Raw genomic sequence first — 26,005 nt, forward strand, 5'->3', positions numbered from 1 at the left:
CCTGCAGTACCTACAGTTAGTTAACTGTTAGTAAGCTCATATAAGCTAGAATTTCAGAGTTAGAAACACATCACACATGCCTGGAACAGGCTACAACAGTAACCAAATCACTCAATTTAAGGAACCCGTGTGGAGGAATTTACCCACTAAGCAATATATTCAAAAGCACTTTTAGTCAAAAAGACTGTAAGAGAAGTTACAGAAAGATGAGTACACGAAATAAATACTTACATGTCTTAATATTCTGCCTATGGGCCAAATTCCAGAGATTATTAAGATTAATCCTAAATTTGGACTTCCTTCATTTACTGTGGCATAAACTGATCTTTGAAATAAAAATATACACTCCTTTCTTTGATTATTTTTTAATTAACTGAATTAATTAGAGTATTTCATTACGGAAATATTTTTGCTTGTGTGTATTGCTTTAAATCCTCAGAAACTGAAGATTCAAAATTCTTCTAGTTTTTACCTCTCTGTACTGTCATGTGATTCAAAAACCAGTGACGTAGAACAATAACATAAACCAAATGAACACACCTCTAGTATTGCCAAACTTTGTTAACTGTACTATGACAAGTATCAGAGGTTTTTGCTTTTTAAAATCAGCTTAAAGCAGAGAATGCAATGCTTAGTTGTGGTCATCCTATCCTTCTGTTGGACAATACAGGATAAACAATGGCATCTGCATATCATCACCACATCTTCATCATCACAGCATCATCAAGAATAGTCAACATATTCTCTTTCTCAAATTCCTGGGTGCTCCACTGAATAAATATTTCAGGGATTGAAAATTTTTACAAATACTGAAAGCAGATAATTTTGTTCCCCCATCTATAGATTAGAAGCTAGGTAATCTGTGCAGCACTGGAAGGATGAGTTAGATCTTTCAGAAGCATCGCCAGAGAAAAAAAGGTTGCATCAGAATCTGTTTTTTTTTACTTTACATTTACACCTGCCAAACTATATAGAAATGAAACAAAGGAAATAATTATCCACGTGTAATGAAGCAAAGTCCTCAAACAATTCTGGGTTTATGGAGCGTAATTTTTTGAAAATGCAAATTTCAGTGAAATTCTGCAACTGCCTGTTGGATTTCAAAGGGATAAAAAATTCAAGTATTTTTATTAACACACTGAGCTTTGTAAGTCAATGCATATGGTTGCTGAAATCTCTGACCTTCAATTCAAGACTCATGGAATGTGAGGTATAACACATTGCATTTCAAATATATTAACATGCCAGAGGCATCTTTAACTCATCACATCTGAAAACCCAAAATTCCGATTCATATCCCAGACTTCAAGGGAGAGAATGAAGAATCACTGCAGTTCAAATTTATCAGAAAGGAAAATGCCAGAACACAATTACTTTTAATTGGGTCTGAATAACAATGAGAACACTTCTTACCACTTGAAAACTAAGGTAGAAATATTAGTCTCATCATCATCATCCAGGCCAATGTCATAACCACTGTTTTGTTTTCATGCACTTTTGGGGTTCTTCTTCCTGAATGTATTTTCTATCAGGTGCAAATAATTTAAATACCACCTCTCAATTCTGCTTTAGTACAGCTGAGTATGTTTAAGAACTAAACAAAACAGCTACACAAATATTTCAGTTATGAAGAGTTATTTCCATTTTTAAGCACAATAAGAAACTGCAGACAGCTTAGAGCAATAGAGGGGAAGAAGAATGTCCTCAGATGGCAATAATAAACAAACACCCTTTTATTCTGGTCAGACCTAGTAACGATAGGGCACAACAGTTCTTAGTTCATCCTATGAATGTAGATCACAAAGATCTTTTACTCTGATTCAGCATCTTTAATTCATTTAAATTTTTAAATTTTGCACATGCATTGAACCTCTAACTGTACCACCACTTGAATGTTTCTGACTGTACAGTTTGGAAAAAGTTTTAGGACCCTTTACCTACCATCCAGTAAGATGGTCCAGGCTCATTCCATACACAAAAATGAATCTACTGTGGCTTTAATTTTGTTTTACAAAACAACTGAGACATAAACTAACCCCAAACCTGACTGTATACATCATATTGATTATGTAAAACAAGCCACAAAACTAGAACACGACAGCATTTTGAAAGTGACTGTTACTCTGGCATCTAAGTAAAAAATGAGGGGAAATCTGCTTACATTTCTAGCTCTGCAGAACTATTCAAACCCAGCAAAGCCATGACGGTACAGGAGAAAATTATTTGCTTCATGTATATCAAAAGCTGGTAAGCACATTCATTTTCTAAGTTGTACACACTACCTTGATCTTTAGAGCATTAATAGCTAATAACTAGGAATGCTTTCTGCAATTTTTTCTGCTACTCACAGAATTCTCTGTTCTTAATGGAACAGTTTTGTCTATAATTAACAGGTTTTAGTCATTAACATAACTGGGGGGGGGAGGGGAGGACACACACCAACCAACCCACAAATAAAAAATTATACAGTTCTAATTAGAGACATACACAAAAATATTACATCTGAAAACAGGTATGGATAATTCTCAAGGTTAAAAAAAACTTGACAAAAAGCTGATTACAGTCACACCAATCATTACAGCTTTATTCTAAACTCTGCATCGAGTTTTCTTCTTTACAAAAACAGTATCAGCATCACCACCCATCCTCCAAAATGAAATCACATTAATTAGCTAGGGAGAAAAGTTTCAAAGCATACCAAATGCTTACTAGAGCTCACTCTGCTATTGTGTTTAACTTTGAAAACAAGTCATGATGAGGGAAATCTACATGATAAGCATACTTCAGCTACAGAAAAAAGGTTTTAATCTCCCTAGAAATTGGCAATCACTTGCTGTGTTTTCTATACTTTATGTTATGTTTCTCAGCTCACTGGAACGAATTGGCTGCTATGAATGAAAAGAAACTTTGCATCTAATCAGTGGCATGAATTTAGACTGAAAGCTGCTGTGCAGGACTTCTATGAAGAATCTGGGCCCTCTGCCATCCTTGTGCTTGTGAATGAAACGGCGTGAGCCACATGCCCTCCTCCTCCTCCATCCCCCAGCCGGGGCCTTCGCCCTTCCCTTTGCTGGGGGGACTGGGGAACCAACCTTTTGCTGGTGAAACGACCATGACCCAGAAAGGCATCAGTACCATCAGTGCACACGCTTGAGAGATCTCAGCTGCACTTTCCATCCTGCGGCTTTCACTCCTGGTTTCTAAATCAACTTGTGAACCAATGGCGAACCAGCCATCCTGACTCATTCCCTTGATAAATAGGCCCCTAAATTGATCTCTGACCTCTCTGCATACTTTTCCTAAGTTACTGCTGACCCCAGAGACTCTGCACCCTGCTGCCCATACAGGTTTGTCTCTGTTTTTGTATCGGGACATACTGATCAAGAAGAAAAAGCAAACAAACCAAAAAAAACTTTCTTACTATACAATTACTTTAACAGTAAAGTCCCTATTCTTCTATTCACTTGAAGAACTACCATATGTTTTTGATTAAAGTACTACAGCCAATGAGTTTTCAGGAGATACAAAATAATACATAATTATTTAGGCTAATGAAATTTCATATTTCCTTCAAAATTAGTGATAGATGTCCTACTTAACACAAAGAAGTTCATAACAAGCTAAATTGTAGATATAGAATATTGCTGGATCTGGACAAAGAACGAGCTGCTGTCAAGTAATTAATTAACTTAGAAGCTGAGTCAGATTGGAGAACAGGCTATTAAAAATTTCAAAAAACAAACACAATGTCTGTTTCATATATGTATTTGCTCAGTTCTCTTCTGTAGTCTATGTTCAAATACTACTTAGAACAACTTCAATAATGCATTTTTCAAAACAATTTCAAATATATATTTAAAAGAGTAGAACTATAAAATACCACCATTTTCCATAGAATACTATATTAATGGTTTTCTCTCATTTAAAACATGAATTTACTAAACCTCCTAGCATATAATTCAAGTTTATCACTTCAGTTTTCAGAACCATCTTGAAAACTATCCAAGTTTTTCTGTTTCAGGAGAAAAGTTCTTTCTCTATATATACACCCAAAGAATCTATGCAGATATGTTTCCATTCAAATAGTAAATATTACTAAACCCTTGGGCTTTGCATTTTTTCATTAATGAATGCTTCTACTTTGCTAAACTACTTATAAAAGCATTCCATTTTACTAAAAATGTATACTCTAGTGCATCTTAAGTAACCTATGCTTATATACAAAGAGCGCAACAGATCAATTATGAATTGTCAAGGAAGCTTCTGGCTTCCAGCGCAAGGAAGGGTACTGATCTCCAGCACGTGCAAGAAATCATCCCCAAGCACAGGACCCCTATGACAGCAGAGGCAGCTTCGCCTCTCTCTATCCAACAGAAGCAGCATCTCTCTGTCCCATAGTCAAAGGTACATCAGACAACAAAACTGCAGATGAAGTGTCAGGTGCTTTGTCAAAAGTTGAAAGATAGGACTCAAGGCTGTCTTCAGACAAAGATTTAATACCAGGTGTTACACTGTAAAAGCAATGGACTTCTACTGTGATCACGCCCATTCCCTGTCACATGACAGATCCTCAGTAAAATGTATTCCCTGGCTGCTGAAAAAAAAAAATGGGGTCGGTCAAGCAAAGTGATGATCATGGCAGGAAGAAGAGTCAAGATTCATAGTTTGGCTAGCTGAATGATGGCTTACTTGTCCCCAACATCATAACACTGTTGCACAAATTACGTCTTAATCTACAACACCGAGTAGATTCTATACAGAAAAAAAAGTTGTTCTATGGTGACAGTGCAACCAACCAAGAGGAGTAACAGGGCAACAGACACCAGCCAAGGGCACTGCAACAAAGACTGATCTTGCCCTGCCCTTCTCAGTCCAACTCACTTAAGATGAACAGTGAAGTACTACTCTAGCAATCATTTCAGTAGTATCTTTTTTTAAGCTGAAAAATATACATTCTGCCATGTAAACTGATACTCACCTCTGCTTAAGTCATTAGCCTTTACATTCAGAGCAGAAATCTCTACTGCTTCAGTGGACTAACTGGTAATAATATTAGATTAAGTAATCCTCAGAGTTTACCAGAGCAAGAAACTGCACTTTCCTAGTGTTTCACAATTACTTCTTAGCCAAGGAACAAACAGGAAGACCTAAGAACACGGAATTTCAGTCCAAGTTTTTTAGGCAAGTACACTCAAGTGTTCTTATGTCTGTGTTCTTATGTATTAATTTCTGCTTAGAATTTATTGGCTTTTCCTGCCTGTGCTCCCTTGCTTGCCATTTCTACTCTCGTCATCCACTCCTGCCTCATAATTCTGTTGATTTCTGCTTTCATGCTCCTTTTCCCTGATCCTGCATTTATCAACACATTCATTGAGTGGGAGAATAGGCACAGTCTTTCCCAATTCAGCTTTAAGATTCAGTACTGAAGGGGTGCAGGTTATCAGACATAACTGCCCAAAAAATCCTGTTCAGGCCAGCGGCTCTGGACTGGAACAGGCTCAGCGGCTGTACAGAGATGGCAGATGAAGAGTGAAATCAGTGCAGCAGTGTGCAGGGTGCCAAGAACACTGAGTGCAAACAGATTCTGTGGGCAGCGATGGTGGAGGCTTCTAATTAGCCTCCACCAAGCGCTTCCGAGCTTTTCACTTGATTGGACCGACTGGATTCACACACAAGAGTAAAAGCCAATTCTCTGACATTAGGAAAATAACCCCACCACATCCTCCACTTTGTCTTGCTCTCTCTCATGTTTAATAAAGTTCTATGAAATATGAAGGTGCCAGTTTCCTGACCAAACACACACAGAACCCTATTCTTGCATCTTCAGAACCCTACTCTTGCATCTTATCTGTTCATTAAAAGTAAATGTGCTTTACTGACGGCCATAAAACAATAAAGATAAGCTTTTCATTTGTGCCGAGTGCTTAAATACATGCAGAACGAAGTCACTACTCACCATGCTATACAAAGTCAGCATCATATTTTCTCTATACTATAAAAGTATTGAAATATAAAACCACTAAATGCTCTTTTCACCTTAAAAACTTTAAATACTACATCATGAGATCAAATGAATGGGCTTTTAAAATTAAAATTAATAAAGCACTATCAACAACCTTTTGCTAACATAGGGCACATACATATCACTGAAAGGCACCAGTTTATATTTAAACTATTGTTAATACCTAAAGCCCTGTATTTTCTCTTATCCCATTGCTGTTTTCCCTGCAGTACCTTCAAATTAACCAGTCCTCTCTTTTATCTGTTTCCAAAACAGTTGTCTCAGCCAGGTTCCCAAAGCCTGCTGCTCTTTCCCCCAGCAGTATCAATGGCTACTCTCATACCAGTGAACCTGTTCAGCAGGATAGTGGATCAGCTTTACACATCACGTTTTCTTGCACTATGGCAGGCTAACCTACCTCAGAAGTAGCTAGAGGTTCAGTATTTCAGACACATCACTTAAGAGACAGCTAAATTTACCCTTTATGCTATTTCTCTAACCAAATACAGGAAACCTATAGAATGTTTCCAGTGTCCATAGGTACACGTTAAAACTTAAAGTTACCCTAGTTATTAAAATGCTTGAGCTAAGAAAATAAAATTCCACACACTCAAGTCTCTTCTCTTGCAATTTGTTATTGGTATGGCTAGCAGTTGCTGTAACATTCAGCAGTCTCTGTCTCTGGTCCTCCCCATATTTCATTCAGCAACGACTCCAGATGCCAGGCATCAGAACACCCACCCACAGTGGCACCACTGACAGGAACAGCATGGTTTGAGTTCCAGTTGTTCCAAATAATGAAACCCTGAATCTATCATAAATAACATGCAAATCTCAAAATAACCGTGGCATTTTGAGAATGCTTATCCATTATGTGTTATCCAGCACTACTATCAGAACACACAATCTACAATACACATTAACAGTCTTTTTGGCTAATGTAAATTTAGACTTTCAAAGTAAATATTTATCTAAACGAAGACAAAGCACTTCCATTATGACACTAGAGTTCCAGGATAATGCTAACTTCTTAGTGCTTTTCTTGAGCCACAAGTACGTACAGTAGCTCCTGTAAAAGCCTGTAGAAACACAAACACTAAGTATGCTTCTGGAAACTTAAGTATTTTATTCATGGTCACTTAATTTATTCATTTTTGTGGTTACCAAAGAGAAGTGACAAAAATGGTCATCTTTTATCCATACTAGGGGCAGACAGAAAAGACTGACAGTAAAAAAATGGAATGTGAATAAATTATTTACAGTGTAAGAACAGATTTTTTAATGGGAAAGCTAAATCTGAAAATGCATAGACAAATCTGATGGAAATCTTGGCTGCTGACGTAACACCAATAAAGAAAATGGATCATACAAAGGGGGGGGGGCGGGAGGGATTATGTATTGGTCAGCATTTAGGAAAGGTATTTAACAATACGTAATGGGATGGAAAGGAAAGAGAGACAGAAAGCCTCCTAACCAAGGTGCTCTGAATTAGTCCTTGAGGCAATTTCTCTTCCCAAATTAACTACCTAGATAAACAACTCCAAAAACAGGTACCTCTAGTAGATGCCTCAGGTTAGGACAGACCAACAGCCATATCTGCATATACATATATTACACAACATAATTCTTTTACTATTCTGATTTAGCATTGCTTTGTCTCCCTTTATCTAAAAAGAGCCTGGAAATAAAACTGTTATTAGACTAGGATCAGTAGCCTGTTCTCCACCTCACCCCAGAATCTAAGGGAAGTTTTTTTCCCCCTGTAATTTCCAATTAACAGGACATCCATAAGTATGAGCATACAAATTTAGAAGCTTATTGTGCAAAAGTTTGTTTACAGAAAATTAGGGGCAAACTAAACATATTTTCATTCTTGCATTACCAGAGTCCTTATCACTGAAGCCATTCTTTCTCATTAAGGGAAAAAGTGGTCATAGACTTTATAATTAAAAAATATGAGCCTCTGTGGAGAAAAAGCATCAGTATCTAATTCCCCAAGGCCAGGTGGCAAAGTCCTGAACACTAGTCATTAAAAGAGCATTTAAAAAAAAAGAGAGAAAATTATCAAGTGTAAGTACACACAGAGGTTGAGATGAAGTGCCCTGCCTAAGTCCTGTTCCCATGTGAATAGGTTAGGGTGGCAAGAGCACTGGCAGATGAACCGCTTTCACTCTGCACCAGAAGTGTTGGAGATTGGAGGAGAATCTGAAATTTAACCAGTATCTGGTTCCTCAGGTCTTCCTGGGCATAGCATCAGGCTACATCATAATTTATGTTAACTATCCATTTTTACCAGGACATTAATCATCCCCTAGAAAGAGCAGATTCACATGGACAGCTGACTACTTCTTCTCCGTACCCTGGACACAGCCTGTGCACATACAGCTACAGAGAGTCGGAGGCATAAGGACCAGCAGTGACAGGCTGACACCTCCTGTGGATGCACCCATCTACAGAGAACTACCACTTAGGGATTTCACAAGGATTTTTAAATCTCTTTGCACCATTTATCAGAGCATATGCTTCCAAGATTGGCTATAGCCCTTAAATATTTTGAAGACCTATCTTTATCTCTCAAGTTCAAATAGATTAGTTACCATTGATCTACCGTGCTTTTTGAACAATTTTATTGTACACTTTTAATCAAAAAGAGAAAAATTATAACACACTTTTCCCTGGATACAAAATATGGGACCTAAATTCAAATATCAATGAGATGTTACTAAAGTCCACAGACTAAGCTTTTTTTCTTTAAAAAAAACAACACACATTCACACCCCCAAAAGACCTCCACAAAAAACTGAAAAAAGGAAAGGAAAAAAAAGACAAGCTACCAGAGAAGAAAATATGCATATAACACACAACAGGCATAAAATAAAGTGAGAAAATGAAAGGTTTAAAATTTGTTTTAGCAATATGTTTCTGTAACAATTAAAATGTGATAAAAAACTATACTCATGTGTGAGGTCTGGTCGTGACTCATCATGGCTTTACAATCCACATAATATTTTAGGATGTGTGTAAACTAGAATTAGAGACATACTAGGTATGGTGGGCCAGATATACGTGTTAGTAGAGGCTTTTTCGAGGCCAAACCCCATTATTTTAAGATCCTCTCAGTACCAGTTAGCCTTCATTTTCTCTCAAAACCTTAGATGTGAATGGAGTTAGAAATTTGGTTGCATGTGACAAGTGTGCAGTTAGTTCACTTATATGTTGCATTAACCAGAAAAAAAATCTCATAACCTTTCACCGTACAAGACTTCATACCACAACAGGAATATTCAACGTGCAAGTATTTGCTTCCCATCCATAGTGCACAGTAAAGCTACAGCTGCCCTACTGTCACTGACTATTGCAACTATTGCTTAAGTCCATTTATCTATAAGGAACAACACTGTCTCCTGCAAGACAAAAATAAGTAGATAAAATAAAGGGTCAATAACCAGAACTTCTGTGATATACTGGTAAATTCCTTTTGGAATTTCATGGGATAACTATAATGAATGCTTCATTCCATTACCACTGGCCAGCATATAAGAAATGTTTACTCTGTGAAATTAAAAGATTTAGAATTAAATGGGGAATTCAGAGCGCTGCATTAGCCCAGAGCTGTTTGGTGGCTGCAAAACAACAGGAAAAGGAATGGAATAGCCATTACAGCCTTTATTGCCGTGGCACATTAAGACAGACAACAGTATACAAAGAACAAACAGTTTAGACACACAATAACATTTTGCCAAAATCCTGTTTTACATCTAACAGTTCTTGCAGTCAAAAGCCAAACCACACTTGGCAAGTAAATATGGGGAATTTTTCAGTACAAAGATGCATAATATGCAAATGCATGATAGTAGTCATGGTGGTCATATTGACAGAGAGAGAGAGAGACCATTCAATCCAAATCTAGCTCTCTTAGTAGTAGTAGTAGTAAAAGCTACAAATGCAAAACTTCATTGTCAATTTCTGTGCTGGAAGCTGCTGTAATACAGGTAAGAACTAATTAATCAAATGTATTTTCAGCACACATTTCTCACAAAATGCCCAAATTAACTTCATTTTCATGATACAATTGCCAGCAGAAAGCAACACTGACTCACACATTCCATACAGTAACCTACATAAAATCACTTTAAACGTCACGAGAAGAGTATTTTACATAACACTGACATTGATAACTGCTGTAAAATCACATTTATATCCAAAGCAGGTTTGACACAGAAATAGGAGAAGCTTCAGAAAGTAAAAAGCAATTCCTTTTTACCAATTCACCTGACAATTTTGACTCAGAGCCATGAAAAGTGTCTGAAAGGATCTTGTTATCGAAAACATTTCTCAGTGAAGTGTGCTGCAAGCAAATTTGGAAAACCTATGTTTTATGTGATTGTACATATTGACAACTCCATTACAACATCCAAGTTAAGAATTTACCAAGACTGAGCAGTAACTACTCAATTTAGCAAAAGTTTCTTCATCTGGTCTACTGAATGAAACGATTGATTCCTGTTAAACATTTATCTTCATGTATTCTAACTAGAATAAGCTTTAATCATGACTGAAGGTCATCTCTACCAACTCATGGGAGTGTTCTGTAAGATATGTATAGGAAATCTGAAGACAAGCAATCTTTTATGAACACATCAGGCTGAATCTCACCGTAAAGGGCTTTTGCAATGGGTTGGTTTTTTGAGGGTTTTTGTTTTGGAGGGTCAGATGCTTTGTCTCTCCCTACCTATGGAAAACCACAGCTTATATTGCAGCAGTGTCAGTGTAAATTATCCTCAGCTTCACATGAAAATTTCATCACTGTATTTGCTGAGACACTGATTTACCAGCCTTCCCCAATTCTGTCCTGGCACAGTAAAATAAAAAAACAAAGCACAGTTCTTTTTTGCAGTTATTTTATTATTCTGAAAAGATTTCAAGTCTGCTATTCATATTCTCCTCCATTTCCCTTTTGAGGATGTCAAAGTCAGGTCCGTAGTAGGCACACAAACGTGAGGATTCTTTAAAATAATTGTGTTTCATCACCTATCCAAAAGCATTCTAACCACAGCACAATATATTTGAGCATTTCTAAGGGGAAGTTTTAAGCCTTCCCTGCTGTAATTTACTATTGCTAACTGCAAGTACTGAAATGTAATCAAGACAGGTAGAACAGACAGTAAATTGCCTTGTAAAACATTTAATAGAGTGAACCACTGCTTTTCAATAGAAATCGCAGCAACTTCATATACTAATGAAAACCAGTTCTTTGTGCATTTACACTCAGACTGAAGAAAGCTTTGCCTTCCTTGGGGCCAAAGAATTCTTCAGTATCTGCGGAAAACAGGAAACTTTCCTTCCCATTGTTTCTGTCCGGTCTGACTATTATAACAGTTCAGTATAACTAAACATGGAAAAAAGTCCCTTTATTTCCTGTGGGGACAACCTCGTAGCATATGGGAAGAAATTGACACACTCATTCAGAATATAACTGCCAACTTCCAGGCATTATTCTTAATAAACAGGATCTCACAGTGTTGAAGAGATAAATGAATGAGGAGTAAACTTAAACAAAAATAAAAGTTACTGCTATCAGGTCTTCACTCTCCTGCCCCTCTCCACATAAAGAATTCTTCCAAGTATATTACAGCATATTGAAATGCAGTAACCACATGCAATTAATATTTTAATTTCCATTCATTAATTCCAATGTTATTATTAATGGTAGTTACACGTGGTTTTGTGTAGCTGAACTATAGAATCAACATCTTAGAAAATGAGCCTTTCTACTTAGAAAAAACAGCAAATATGATCCTTCCGTTTAAGAGGTCTCCTCCTCACACACAGAAAGATCTGAACTCTGTCAACAATATTTCCAACATTATAAAGCAATCTAAAACTTGTCACTTTCCAAATGTTAAATCAGTCACATCATCTTGAAAACCTGGAAGTCTCGAGATCAGCTAAAGACAGCTCACATTTTGCTCTCTAATTACAAAATTCAATTATCTCTTAATAATAATTGAAACTTCCTATTTCATCATAAAATAAATTAAAATAAACACAGAAGAACCAAATGCAAAATAATGATATTTTCACGCCTCAAGCTGACTGTATTTGAAGATATCTAAGAAACCACATTTCTACCTTATTGCTTGTCACACTCCCTTCTGCCATCCAACACTGTTAACTCCTGAGACCACAAGTGGCACTTAATTTAGCACTGCAAAATACAGTGATGCCTGTCTTATTAACACAAATACTACAGTATGAGGAAATCTCATCACATACTTGACATGTTCCAACGGGGGTTTTGTGCGCTTTTTCATTTTTAGAAGAACCAGTAACCATTCCCTTTTCCTTTTTGCCTCGTTTGTGCAGTTTTCCTCCATTTCCAGTATTCCCTCCCCCTGGTTTCCAAAGCAGAGTTTCTCCAGTAATCTCACACCTCTCATTCTTCACATTTATTCCTGTTGCTGGCTACTTTTATCCTCTACTGAGACCTCTTTTCCATAACTTTTCCCCACATACTGTTTCACACTGCAAAACAGAGTGGTCTGAAGGATCAAACGGCAGCTACAACTCATACTTCAAGCATGTTCCCGTATCTCTAAAAATACCATTTCCAATATTCAAAGGTAAATGAAGAGAGGAAAGCAGGGCCTAAGCAATGTGCTAATAACACTTCGCAGAAGAAGGATAAACAGAATTCTTTAACATCTTTTGGTACAAGAAAAAATATAACTCAGTACCTCAAACATCTATTATACATATTTGGGGGTTTTAATTTTTACCCTCTGAAGAGTGTTGTGAAAAAGATGAAGAACAAAACTTGAGTGAAGATCAGTGATACTGACACCAGAAGAATTCATCCCAAAGGAGTCTGAAAGATGATCAGAAGCGTGAAAAGGGTTTCATAACAAGAATAATTAGACTTGGACTTCTAACAAGAAAAATAGTGACGCAAGCACATAGTGAATTTTTCAGGCAGGACATTTAAAATGAGCAAAAGAGATTATCTTGTGGGAAACACATTCAGAAGTTACAGGTGCCAAAAAAAATATAAACTGTACAAAAATAAACTAGGCAAACTCAGAGATTACTTAGTTTACATCCAGACCCTGCATACACAATGTCCAGTAGAGACAGCCCCCAAACCATTCATGCCTGAAGTACACCATCCTTAAGTAATGCTACTAACCATTATAAAAAATTTACTGTGGTAAACCTATTATTAAATCTAGCACAGCAATTCCAACACCTCTCATTTTAGGTCTTTATCTTATACTGCAAGTTCATTTTTAAGTGGTATTTTATAAGCTTTCAGGAACAAATATCAGCAGGCACTGGAAGGAAGGAAGGAAACAGCTATCATTATAAATTTAGGGTGGCCATTTTTACAAAGGCATTCTACAAATCAGGACATATTTACTGTCTTCCTGCTTTATATGGCTTCTACAGAATAAGTCTCCCCCACAGGCAATAAAAAGATAAATAGGAACTATTCAGCAATGAACATTTTGCAAGAGACAAAACACTAACTCTACAGGTGTGTGCCACTCTTCTCTCCCTCTACCTTTGCTATCTGCTTAATGAAAGCAGTTCTTATACACTAGAGCTTCCATTGCTTCCAGATGTTTAAATCTCAAATGCCTCTATGACTCTCAAAGCACTTAAAAAAAAAAACAAAACAAAAATACACACTTAAAACTCCCTTTACCATGCTCACACTACAGAATCTGAGGATGTTGTCTCAAAGCATCCTGTTGTATGCTATTTCTTCTAGGCATGTGGACACACCATATGCTTAAATTCCTTGGGTAAGGTAACTTAGCACATACTAAGCAATAAAATGAAGTGATTTTCCAGTCTTGTTACACAAATTCATAGCATCCCAGGCATCAATCACTTTGTTACACAGCACATCATTTAAACTTTACAGCTTTGTGCTTTTAGTGCCCAATTTTTTTTCAAAATGTCATAATAGGGATTAAAAAGTAAAAACGTGGCAAATTAAGTTCACAGAAGAACTGAGAGCATCCTGAAAGTGTGTTAAGGGGAAGGGAAGAAGAATCTTGCTTGCCATTCTTCCATTTTCTATCTGGTACTTTCTAGTTTATTTCAATAACATAAAATGGGAAGTTGATGACTCTTATGGTATCTTTTGTTAAAGAAAATAAAACTACTGAATTACTTCAGGGGTTGCTCCACTTTAATGCTGTTACCTAGTAATCAGTATTTAACTTAATTCCCAATCTGCAATTTTTAGCAGGGAAATAACGTAAAACCAGCTTTGTTTTAGAAACACATTCATCATGTTTTGAACTGTTACTTTTTTTGGGGGGGGGGGCTGTCAGGACGTAGATACAGATGATTCAGGGTTTGCCACTGAACACGTCTCAAAGTGTCTCGTCTACTTCACCACTTTGTGCCTATTACAAGGTAGTCTTTCCAGTACAGGTAACTGGCTACCAAACTCACCCTTCACTACTTGCCAACAAGCCCTGCCTAAACAAGCCCCAAGATACAGGTCACTGAAGGCTTTCTGTAAGCACAACTTCATGAAGTTAGTAAGGCAAAGAAATTAGGCTTTTCAAAAAACTAGACATTTATGACAAGTACAAGTATAAACACAATTCTAGACCAAGTAAGAAAACTTTCTTGTGGTTTAGTCTTTCTTTCTAGCTTACAGTTCCTGAAATATGCCCCAGCCATTTCAGCTGGGGACTCAGAGGTCACAGCCACACACATATTCCAAAGGGTCACCTTCAGATTTCTTTCTCAGACTGCCAAGTACATGACACTAATCATTGTACCTCAACCAGTCAGACCTGGCCAGCCTTGTGGCTCTGACCAGCCACTACCCAATTATATTTTCTCTATATTGCTTTTTGTGATACAAATGAAAACATCCTTGTTATCTACCAAGAGTCTACAGTCCCAAGTACAGAGAATTTCCAATGGCCCAGCCCATACCTAACTAGCTACAATGAGGATTAACTGCATAAGCATCATGGATAACTCATCCTGGCCTTGACAGTCTCCATGTTTGCAGCCTGTTTCTCCTTTCCTATTCAGCCTCACTGCTGATTGCTCTTGACTAATCCACGCTATTCCAATTTATTTATATCGCTGATGGGGCTCTTAACACCTCATTTTTGAACATCACAGAAGACACCAGGCACACACCTCAAACAACTTGGCTCTCCAATACATTACCACATTACTGTTGAGCTACACTGTGACACGTTACTAACATGGATACTGGGTAGGGCAGCAAGTTACCTTCTGAGGCTTCTCTAAGAGCATTCCATCTCTGCTGTTGCTCCTCTGTCACATCATGTTTGATTTAGTATAAGAAGGCTGGGATTGTTAAGTCAACATGTAGGAACATATTCATCTCTCACTCTAGGAATGACTCCATTTAAACAGCCTGAGAAATTACTAGTATATTTCACAGGGCAAATTATACAAAAAACTTTATTTATTGTAAATTCACCTGTCAGTTGCTACCGGTCACTTGCTGTAGTTGTTACAATAGGCAAAAGTGTATTTAGAAAGCAAACTTATCAATACATATCATGTATTTAAACTCCAGGTGCAAATACCAGCAGCTACAGCTAAATTTAATTTTGAAGTGAGAATGCATATAAAACTTCCCTAGGAAGGTCAAGGAGTAGATGATTTATTTTGCTCCATTCAGCAAGGTATTATCATTTTGTCAGGGGGCCTGCATCACATAACTGACGCTGAAATAAGAAAATCTACCCTACTACATCATATTACTGGTCTTTTCACTATTCTTCAGTTCTAGCTGTTTCTCCTACCCATTCCCCTACACTAAACTCATGCTCACCAGCCTTGAAGTTGAAAGCTCATAAGGTATGCCAGGTGACATGGCAATCAGGCTGCCAAGAGCATAAAGGAGAATCAGGAGGTCTCACAGGACTTAAAATAAGTGTCATCCCCTAGTATCTCAGTTCTATCCCTACAACTGGAGAAATTCAGCTGTGAACAGTCCATGAGAGAATCATAGGAGCAATAAAGCTGACACAAAATGAAGCTGGCTTTGAAGAATTATCCTTGCAGTTTCTCAGACATTTTAAGTAGACAACCATTCTTCTAGCATTAATTATACATAAAGGGAAAGGGCTGCTTTGCTGTCAGACTACTGAACTGGGAATCAAGACATCAGATTATATTTCTGGCTCTGCCACTAACTTCCACTGGGACCCAAAAATCAAGATCTGTCTCCAAGTTTCCCATTTGTAAAACTACTCAGATTTGATTTATGAATGACAGTGATGCACTGAGATCTCTCTGAATAGAAAATATTACAGAAGTGCCAGGTTATCTGTTTCCTGAGTAAATATAATACAGTTGAAAAAAAAAATCTTTGCATCTGAGTTTCTTCTTGGATTTTGAATATTTGTTTTCTGAGAAGTATAGCCTGGCCATCTGTACTGCATTTCAGAGGATAAAGGAAACAAACCTGAAAAAATTGCTGTCCTGAACAGCTGAAACTTCAAGACAGTCTTTTTCCCCGTCATACCAACAATAAATTGCAAAATGGATGAATCATGTAGGTTGGAAGGGACCTCCAGAGTTCATCTAGCCCAATTGCTTAAGCAAACCAATATCAACTACAACAGGTTGCCCAGTCTTGCCCAGTTCAGCTTTGCACAAAATAAAGATTATTATTCCACAGACTCTGGTCAACTTATTCCAGTTTTCGACCATCCTCAAGGTAAATAATATTTTTTCCCTTCACATTGAATTGGAATTTCCCATCTTCCATTGCCTCTCCTTCTTCCACTGCATCTCTGAGAGGAATGAGGCTCCATCTTCTCCATATCTACCCATCAGGGAGTTGCAGACAACAATAAAAATTCCACTGACCTTTCTTTTTTTAAGGTTGAAGAAACCTTGCTCTCTCAGCCCCTCTTCACAGTAATATGCTCCAGGACCCTCCTCACTATGCTGGCCCTCCACTAGACTTGCTCCAGTAGGTAAATTTATTTCTTGAACTATGGAGACCAAAATGTATGCCACAAAGGTCTCACAACTGTAGAGTAGAGGGTAAAGAATCACTTCCCTTGACCTGCTGGTGACATCCTTGCTAAAACAGTCCAGGATGCTGATTGTTTTCTGCACTGCAAGACTGCACGGCTGACTCATGTTCCAGTTCTTGTCCACAAGCACTTCCAGAGCCCTCTCTGTAAAGCTGCTTCCTAGCCCCCAGCCTCTACTGGTGGACAGGGTTATTCCCTCCCAGGTACAGGGCTCTGTATTTGCCTTCACTGAACTTCATGAGGCACCCATCAGTACTGTCAGTACCCCACCCTGTGAGATCTGAGTGCTCAAAGTGCACCATCCTATCCCAGCATCCAGAACGTTACTGAAGACATGATACAGCATTGGTTCTTGAGGGACACTACCCATAACTGGATACCATTTGTACCCTGTGCTGTTGACAACTGTCCCTTTAGTCTAACAGATCCATCAGTTTCCCACCCAACTTACTGTCTATTTACCCAGTCCAAACTGATGAGATCTGGATGTAAGGATACTATGTGAAACCATGCAAAGACTTTGGTTAAATCAAATAATATCCATAGCTTTCACAAAGTTCACTGAGCCAGTCATCTCCTCATAGAAGGCAATCAGGTTAACCAGGAATGATTCACCCTTGATAGATCTCCAGAAGCTGTTTCTAATCATTTTCCTTTCTATTAGCTGCATGGAAATGGTTTTGAAGATGATTCACGGCATTACCTCCCCAAGGAATGAGGTGAGGCTGACAAGCTCGCATTTCCCCAGATCCTCTTCCTTGGCCTTCCTGAAGCTAGGTTTGCCATCTGCATTTTCCCAGTCACTGGGAACTTCCCCCAGTCACCATGACCATTCAAAGATGACAGACAGGCCTCACACTGACATTGGCCAGCTTGCTCACACACATCCCATCTCATCTTAGACTTGAGTATGTCTAATTGTCACAAGTAGTTTGTAACTCTGCCATCCTCTACTGTAGGCAGTGACACATTCTCACAAAATCTTCAAGTAAGCTTCAAGAGGCCTAAGGAAAAACCCTCATTTGTGAAAACACCAGGAAAAATAGCATGGAGTACTCAGCCTTTCCTATGTCCCCTTTTCGTAAGGCTCCCTGCCCCACTGACCAGTAGGCACACATTTTCCTTAGCTTTCCTTTGCTATCAATGTACTTATGGAAGTTCTTTCCATTGCCCTTCACACCTCTAATTTCAATGCCAGCTGAGCTTTGACTTCGCTATCTCCATTCTTGCATGTCTTTGTATTCTTCCTGAGCAACCTGTCCCTAAGCTCTCCCTTGAGTCCCACACCAACACAGACAATCTATTCACCAAAGACAGTCATAATCCTGCTCAGTCCAAAACAGAAAACTGAACCAATATGCATGTAGTTCAGAATTAAAGCAAAAACATTTAAACAAAATTCCTGAAAAAGAATATGCATGAGTACATAGGTATTCGAAGTTATTCAAGATACTTGTATAAAAAGATAGAACCTAAATCATTCTAATTATTAACTGAGATTACCTTATTCAAGTCTGTATTTCATTCATGAGTAGCCCAATTCCTTTCCAAACAGGGACATGTACTTAACATACAGACACATGGTTACAGCCTCCTACAGACTGGGAAGTTGCCCCCCATCAGTATCTTAGGTCAACCATAGCCAGTTTGGATTTGTTTATTTTCGCCAAAATTCAGTTCCTTTTGGTTTCCAATGTGAAGAACTTCTCAGTTCCTCTTATAGTATAATACTAACTCTGCCTTCGACATCTTCGTCAAAATTGTTCTTCTTGCTAACCCTACCAGAAAAATACAAACCAGCCTTGGAATGTATCATTTCAAAGTACTCGGTGCTTTAAAATGGTGAAAAAAATCACTACTGAAGAGGGTTGAAAAGTATGTCTCTATAAGTTTTTGAAATTACTGCAAACAGCATACTATTCAACAGTGTTAGTCTGCACGGAGTAACTTAATTCTAGAGTTATTGATTGATGGTCCCCTCCAAGTAGTCTCTTCTGAATTAGCACCTCATATTACAAACTTGTGAAATGTATGTGGCAGGAGAGTCAGCACCGAGCTATAAGGCAGAGCAAAGGAATAAATGGAATACTGCAAATATGATGATATTTATAAATACAGACAAATCAAGAAATTGTACAACATTTCTAAGCATATCATGGTCTTCAGCATGATGTGTCTCAGTCTACAGTAAGTCTTAGGAACAGAAAAGTTTCTTAAGTGCTGTGAAACAAAGATTTCTCCTTTCAGTATTTTATTTTCACTGAGCAGCTAAACAAACAGCTGAACCTTTCCTGTTAAAGAGCAGCTTTTCACAATATAGTCTAGGTACAACTGAGAGCAGTAAAATGAAATCCACTGAAAAGTATGAAACATCTGTCTAGAGTATAATGCAGTATAATTCCCTATGCTTCCAAACTTCTGAAAAATCTCTACTTTTTGCTGTTGCCATACCTTGCATGAACTCTGTGCTTAGCTAGTAGAGACCCCAATAATCTTTCTTGCTAATCCGTTCTATAAAGCAAGCATTCAACCTTGGGGGCAGGAGTTACAAAGAAATAAACAGCTTTTAAGTGGTTACCGTTACTCTGATAAAGACCACAGGTGGTGCTATTGATATAGCCAAGCAAAGTCAAATAAGAATAGAATACCACACTCAACGGTTTTTGTAACACTTAAGCAAGTTAAAAACAGCAGAAATTGGAAGTGAATGGAAAAGATATTGACTTTCTATGGTAATTGTGTTTGCACTTCCTTTCGACTTTTTATGATGAAGGAGCCATAGAATGTTGTTTTTCTTTTTCTGAAGAGAAAGGAAATCACATAACCTTATCAAAAAATGCAGCCAGCTAAAACCCTTCCCTTCCATTCATTTAATCCCTTTTATAGAATATAAATGCAATTATGCAAACCATTATGAAGTCACTAATCATTACTGTAATCGAGATATACATATAACACGTTCAGGGATTTGGACTCAATGATCCTCATGGGTCCCTTCCAACTTGAGATACTCTATGATATATACACATACACACAGAAACAACACACACACATTGTTACCGTATCAAACTACAGCCAGAAAAGATCATTTAAAAATGGTTCTTTTGTGAAAGGCCCAACACCTAATGTCATCGTCTAGCATGACCATTTCAGGAATTGCAATCCAGGCCATAAATCCTCTATTGCCAGTCAGTGTGAGTAACACTGAATTTGACTGAAGTTTACTTGGAGTCTCAATTACACTTGTGCAACTAAATGGTCTGCTCAATAACCAGAGAAATACCTATTGAACCAAGCGAAAGGAAAGACTCAGCATGGCAGGGAAATACAGATCTTTGAGGAGTCGCACAGCCACTGAGAAGGCTGGGCAACAAACTTTATAAACAAGATCTCTTTATGCCTACTGAAAAGCAAGGATTCAGCTTCCCTTAACAGGGCACACATTTAAAGAAAGCGAACCCCTTTTTTTCACTTTAGTGCAAGCAGAAGTGAGGGGAGAAGATAGTACAGTAGGATCTAATGGAATTAAACTAAGATTTGAAAGCTAACTGGCACAAATGTATATATACTCACAGGAGAGACTCTGTAAACCATAGTATAGTCTACATAATAAACTGGCTTTGTTTTTTCACCCAGCTGCTTCAAGATCTAACTAGTCACCCCAGCTGAGGCCACGGCATTTTGGAAGGCTTACACAAGTGCCAACATCTGCTTCTATTCCCATCAACGTCAAATTTGTCAGAACATGAAACTGCCCAGAAAAACAATCCCTGTCATAGAAAAATAAACTCTACTTCCGTGGATATCCCCTGAAGTACCAAATGTAGCAGATCCATTACATTTCCAATTTTTATTTCAAAATAAAATTTTTCACAAATATATATATATATATACATTTTCATATATATTTTTTTACATACATATATATATTTGCCTACTATTGTGTCTAGCCTATATCCCTGCAGCGTACTTGCATCCTACAGCTCTTTATGGCCTGGTTTGCCTTTACTGGCCAGTCAGTCAATGTAAAGCACTGTTATAAAAACTAAGCCTTACACCAAGTTACAAGGTGACAAATTAAGCCAGCCACTTTTTGGCAACTCTTTACTGTTAAATACTTATTAATTTCTCAGCAACTTCTACCCACAGTTTGACTGGTTTCTTTACTACTGCTATGTTGAGGGTTCAGGTGAGTACCCTGATTTATACAGTAAATGAAACCTTACATGAAAACAGTACACAAATATAAAAAACCACCGCAACTTATTTTTTAAAAAGTCATTAAAATTCAAATAAATTCTCCAGAAAAAAATCATGGATCAATGAAAATCATGGTAAAGTTTATGTAGTTTTTACTCTAGTTAGCTAACTGTGCTTATAGAGCAAAATACAAAATTTTCATTATGTTTACACAGTGCACAGTAAATACACATGCTTTCTCATTTGCTGTAAAGAATGAAATAGCTAAGGTATATGTTGATAAAGTCACAACATTTTTTTAAAGAGCATCTTTACCATGAACGCTCAAGGTAGCATTACTTATTGAGTTACACAATCGGATGACACATAAATATTCACCAACTGTTGCTTTCTCTCCACTCCAGACAGTGCACTTCGGTAGCAAAAAGATTCTCCTCTATCCTTGCAAGTACAGCTTCTTTTTAATTGGAAAACAAAGATTTTGCCATAGGAAGATGATATGATCACCAGCGAGATCACCCAGCAGCAGAAAAATCCCAACTGCTAATTTAGCCAGTAAAGTATGAATAGTTTTTAACAGAAACCTTATATTGTAGCTCATCAAAAGCTCCATCTGTAGATACAGTTTTCAAAGACATTTTAGCACCTTAGGTAAATTCTCCCATCACTAGATTTATTTCTTTTAAGAAATGCTAAATGCTAACAAGAACAAAACCTCTGGTATGGCAATGACACTCAATGTTACAATGAAGTATCTGAAGGAAAAGTGTAAGCCTTTCTTCATAACTTCCTGTGCATGCCTCCTCCCTCTGACATTGCTGCAACTACTGGTGGATTTCATTTATCCACCTCACATATGTTTACATAACTCACTCAAATGGGTCCAAAATTGTTATTGCTCAGTATTACTGATGTCTCAACATACTGCGCTACTATAGTTTATTACTGGAAGATTTAGGAGATCTGAAAGAATAATATTAATACAACAAGACCTTTCCACTCAGACCTGATCTGTGATGAGTGCAAATTAAAAGCAATACACTGTATTTACACAGCGTAAAGCCAAAAAGAAGAGGTGAATGAACTCACATGGGAATGATTACTCAGCTACATTATCTAATAAAATAATGAATATATTAAATCTTTTGCTTTGCACTTAATAGCCTTGTAGACTTTTGACAGAACACACAAACAAAGCTGTTTCTCACTACACTCATGACAACTGGAAGACGAAGAATCACAGAGAAGTAGGGCAACAAGAATACTCTAAATAAAAAAACCAGAAATTTGTCCTCAGTGAGACACTCTTTCCTTTTAACATAAACTGAAGCACCTGAATAAATGTAACGTATAATAGACATGTTTCCAACGCAGTGAGACCAGCAAAGCATCTCCCATGTTGATGCACACCAGCAAAGCCACTTGCTCCTTATAATCTCTTCATTCTCCAGCGAGCCACAAGCTGTACCAGGGAAAGCCCCATTTCTCCAACGTGACTGCATCAGCAACAGAGGCCTCCTTCTCCCACCACTCGGATAAATCAGGCTTATGCGTCCCTTTCACTCCTGTCTGTATTATATATTGCCCACTGCGACAGTGTAATTTTGCCTCAGCCAAAGGGGTCATGCACGTTATCAATTCACTCCATATGATCTCATGAAGTACTCAGGAAAATGAGTTATGTGTAGTATGATGTACACCATGCTTCCACACAAACTTCACTTATATCCTGCCCCTTTCCAATGCAAGAACAATCAATTGAAGAAATCTGGACTTTCCTGTTCCTTAATCTAACTGCCTCCTCAACAGGGCATATATACAAAATGGAAACTGCAATCCAAATTGGTGAAAAGTTAGCTGTCTTGCTCACCGCTACTACACAAGTCCTAACGTATTTTTCTGCATGAACCATACACATCATCAAAGATTACATTCTGGAACGCAGCAGAAGAAATAGGCTCTAACCCTGAAACCACAGGGTTTTTTCATTTATCTAAGTGAATACTCTGTTACTGTTAACTACAGTGAAAACTGCAGGTACTCCGTGCAGACTGTTACAAAGACTATAAATAGCTTCAGCTTCTCAGTCAAAAAGGAAACACGGTTTCTACAACAAACTGAGGCAACCTGGAAGCCTAACTCTTAACTTTTACTGGAACTTCAACCCCTCAGGCTGCTTATACTTTCACATGACATCCTGGAAAACAGGGTAAGGTTTGGACAGAGAAATAGTAAGTGCTGGGATCCCACACTGTTGGTGGGAAGGCCACTTCAGACTAGCTCTAGACTAGTCCCAAGAACTGCACGCTCACTAGCAGACAGATGTGCTCCTACAGAAAACCTTCCAGATCACTTGCATCCAAAAGGAACCCAAGTTGTGGGCCCCAAAACCACCTCATGGTGTGAAACAAAGTAAACTGGGACAGTGTTTGTATCTCAGAAGAGCTGGTCCTAGGACTGATAATGGTTTTAATAAAAAGAGAGGGAACCAGCCATAAGCCTAAGACACATAAATGAGAGGATCTAGCCTCCAGATCAACAAGTAACCATAGGAACAAATACAATGACAGTTTTGATGCCTTATGTAAAGTAAGTGTGAAGGTCTCCATACTGGCCCTAGTCCAGTGGCCCTTATAAATCCACCACCACAGCTGCTCTCAATAGCAGTCCTATCAGGCAGGCCAAAGGAAAGCTCAGAAGTTGTTTCCTGAAACCAAGGCTGAAGCACAGTTAGAACACATGACATTTCCCTCTGACAGGCTTAATCTCTGAACTGTTACTTGAACCCTGTTTGCAACCATTAATGAGTAAGAAAAACTTTACACAGAACCAGGTATTTGACTCCAGCCCTCTTCCCTTTCTCCATACAATTTATTTAGATCATCTTGATCCGAAGTGCAAAAAGAGTTATTACTGAATTCAGTATTTGGATGCAACTTGAAATGTGTACGGTCTGGTCTTTAGAAGAAGCTGAGCACTTACTGCTCAAACATCAACATCTGTTGTGTCTTAAAATGTGGAGTCCAAAATTAAAGACATTACAAATTATTTCAATTTGCTGAAATGATCTAAGACCAACACACACCAAATTTGAGGCTGAAGATACTGAAGAACATTCCCTTAGGATAGATAATTTTTTACAATAGGTAAAATCTGACTGTTAAATGGAAGCAAGTAAAGCATAATCACACGGTCACTTTGTTAAACATACGTGTTAAACTTCTTTTCTAAAAAAAAAGAAAACACATTGGACCATTTACCATTTTTCATGGTTCTGCTGAGGATAAACATATGGAGAAAATAAGCTACTCTGCAGATCTTATTTCACGCCAGTGTCTGTGCTTTTATTCTCCCTGTGACAGCCAAGTTGGGAATTTCCTCTTTCATGATAATAAGCAGAAAGTTCACAGATCTCAAGGCAGCAAAGCAGGAAGTTTGCAGTTTGAAGGATTTCCCCTCTTCAGCAGGACAGGGGAGGAGAGAAAAGTACGAGGGGGCTACTGTGAAATCTTTTAACTTATGCAGCTGATTTGGACATATTTATCTCAACAGGGTCCTAAAGCGATGCTGTCAAGACCATGTGCAAATGAACACTACCTGCATCCGTTCTATAATAATTTGTCATTTTGGCTTTTTGAGAGTGAAAACCGCTGCCGGTCTGATTAGGGTATTACCTGCCACAAATAAACCTAGCAACATTGACAGACGTAAAGGGAAGCTAAAGCTGCTCCAACAGTGCTCTCACCAGAACTTGCTACCTTCCCAGCTGACCCTGTACCACATGTGGCTTTAATGCCAGGCAGCTGCTGCACACCAGCACTCCCGCTGTCCTCCCCTTACCTCCCTGCACCGCCCTCTTTCAGGGACTAAGGCAAGTAATGGAACTACGGCGCCCTGGAACACAAGCCCTCACACCCGAGGCAGACCTGACCCCAAACACATTACCCCCTTAGCTTCCCTGCCTGGAGAAATGAGATCATCAGCGTTTAAGTGAGGTCACCAGTGCAGGCTCTCCGAGGAGAGCGGCTGGGGAGGGGGGGGACGACACAACACGACCCCTCCCCAGCTATTTCAAAACCTGTTACTCTCCGTCGCTTTTCGGCAAAAGCGGACGCCCCGCAGAGCTCGGGGCGGAAGACCCCCCCCCGCTGCGAGCCCCGCGGTCCCGCGGCCAGCAGCAGCCCGCCCCGCTCCCCGCCCGCCCCGCGCCCCGCACCAGCGGCTGCGCGGCGAGCGCGGCCCCGCCGGGCGAGGCGAGGCCCCCCCCGCTCACCGACACCAGGAACTCCAGCGTGCCCACGTAGTCCCGCTCGGTCTTCAGCAGCTCGTTGAGGACGCAGACGCGCAAGCGAAGCTGCTTCTCCAAGTCCTTCACGCTTTCCCCCTTGCCTTCCCCTTTGCTTTCCTCTGTCATGGTGCAGCGGGGAAGGACGGTGCTCCCAGCCCGGCGCCTTTCTCGGCTGCAGGCAGCGTGCCCGAGCGCCCCGGCACTGCGCTGCGGACAAGGACAACAAAAGACCCCGCTAAGTTACATAGCGGGGCCGGGCTCCGGCCGGTCCCCAGCCGCGCAGCAGCCTCGGTCCCTTCTCACCCAGCTCCAGCAGCGGCCCGAGGTCCGGAGGCAAGGAGCCACCCCAGTGCGTGCGCCTTTCCAGTCAGGAAGGGGGGACAGCCTGGAGGAAACGAGCGGTCACTGGTTCCCAGCTCGCCCTGTTAGCTGAGAGGTTGGAAAGCCTCCGCAGCAGCC

General features: G+C 39.0%; 1 protein-coding gene across 2 annotated transcripts in view; it reads right to left on the reverse strand.

Annotated features, from left to right (window-relative positions):
• PREX2 (phosphatidylinositol-3,4,5-trisphosphate dependent Rac exchange factor 2) overlaps nt 1-26,005 on the reverse strand; it is a 180,819-nt gene extending 154,814 nt beyond the window's left edge. Inside the window, exons 1-2 of one of the 2 annotated variants that reach the window (XM_056331919.1) lie at nt 25,850-26,005; nt 25,532-25,753 (exon numbers count right to left, since the gene is read on the reverse strand). In XM_056331919.1, coding sequence (XP_056187894.1) covers nt 25,532-25,672 — 141 coding nt within the window. In that variant the 5' untranslated portion in view covers nt 25,673-25,753; nt 25,850-26,005. Of the gene's footprint in view, nt 1-25,531 lie in introns of both variants that reach the window. The other variant, XM_056331917.1, reaches the window with a different exon arrangement.

Source organism: Falco biarmicus, chromosome 3 (genome assembly GCF_023638135.1).
Source record: "Falco biarmicus isolate bFalBia1 chromosome 3, bFalBia1.pri, whole genome shotgun sequence".
In the NCBI taxonomy this organism is placed as follows: Eukaryota; Metazoa; Chordata; class Aves; order Falconiformes; family Falconidae; genus Falco; species Falco biarmicus.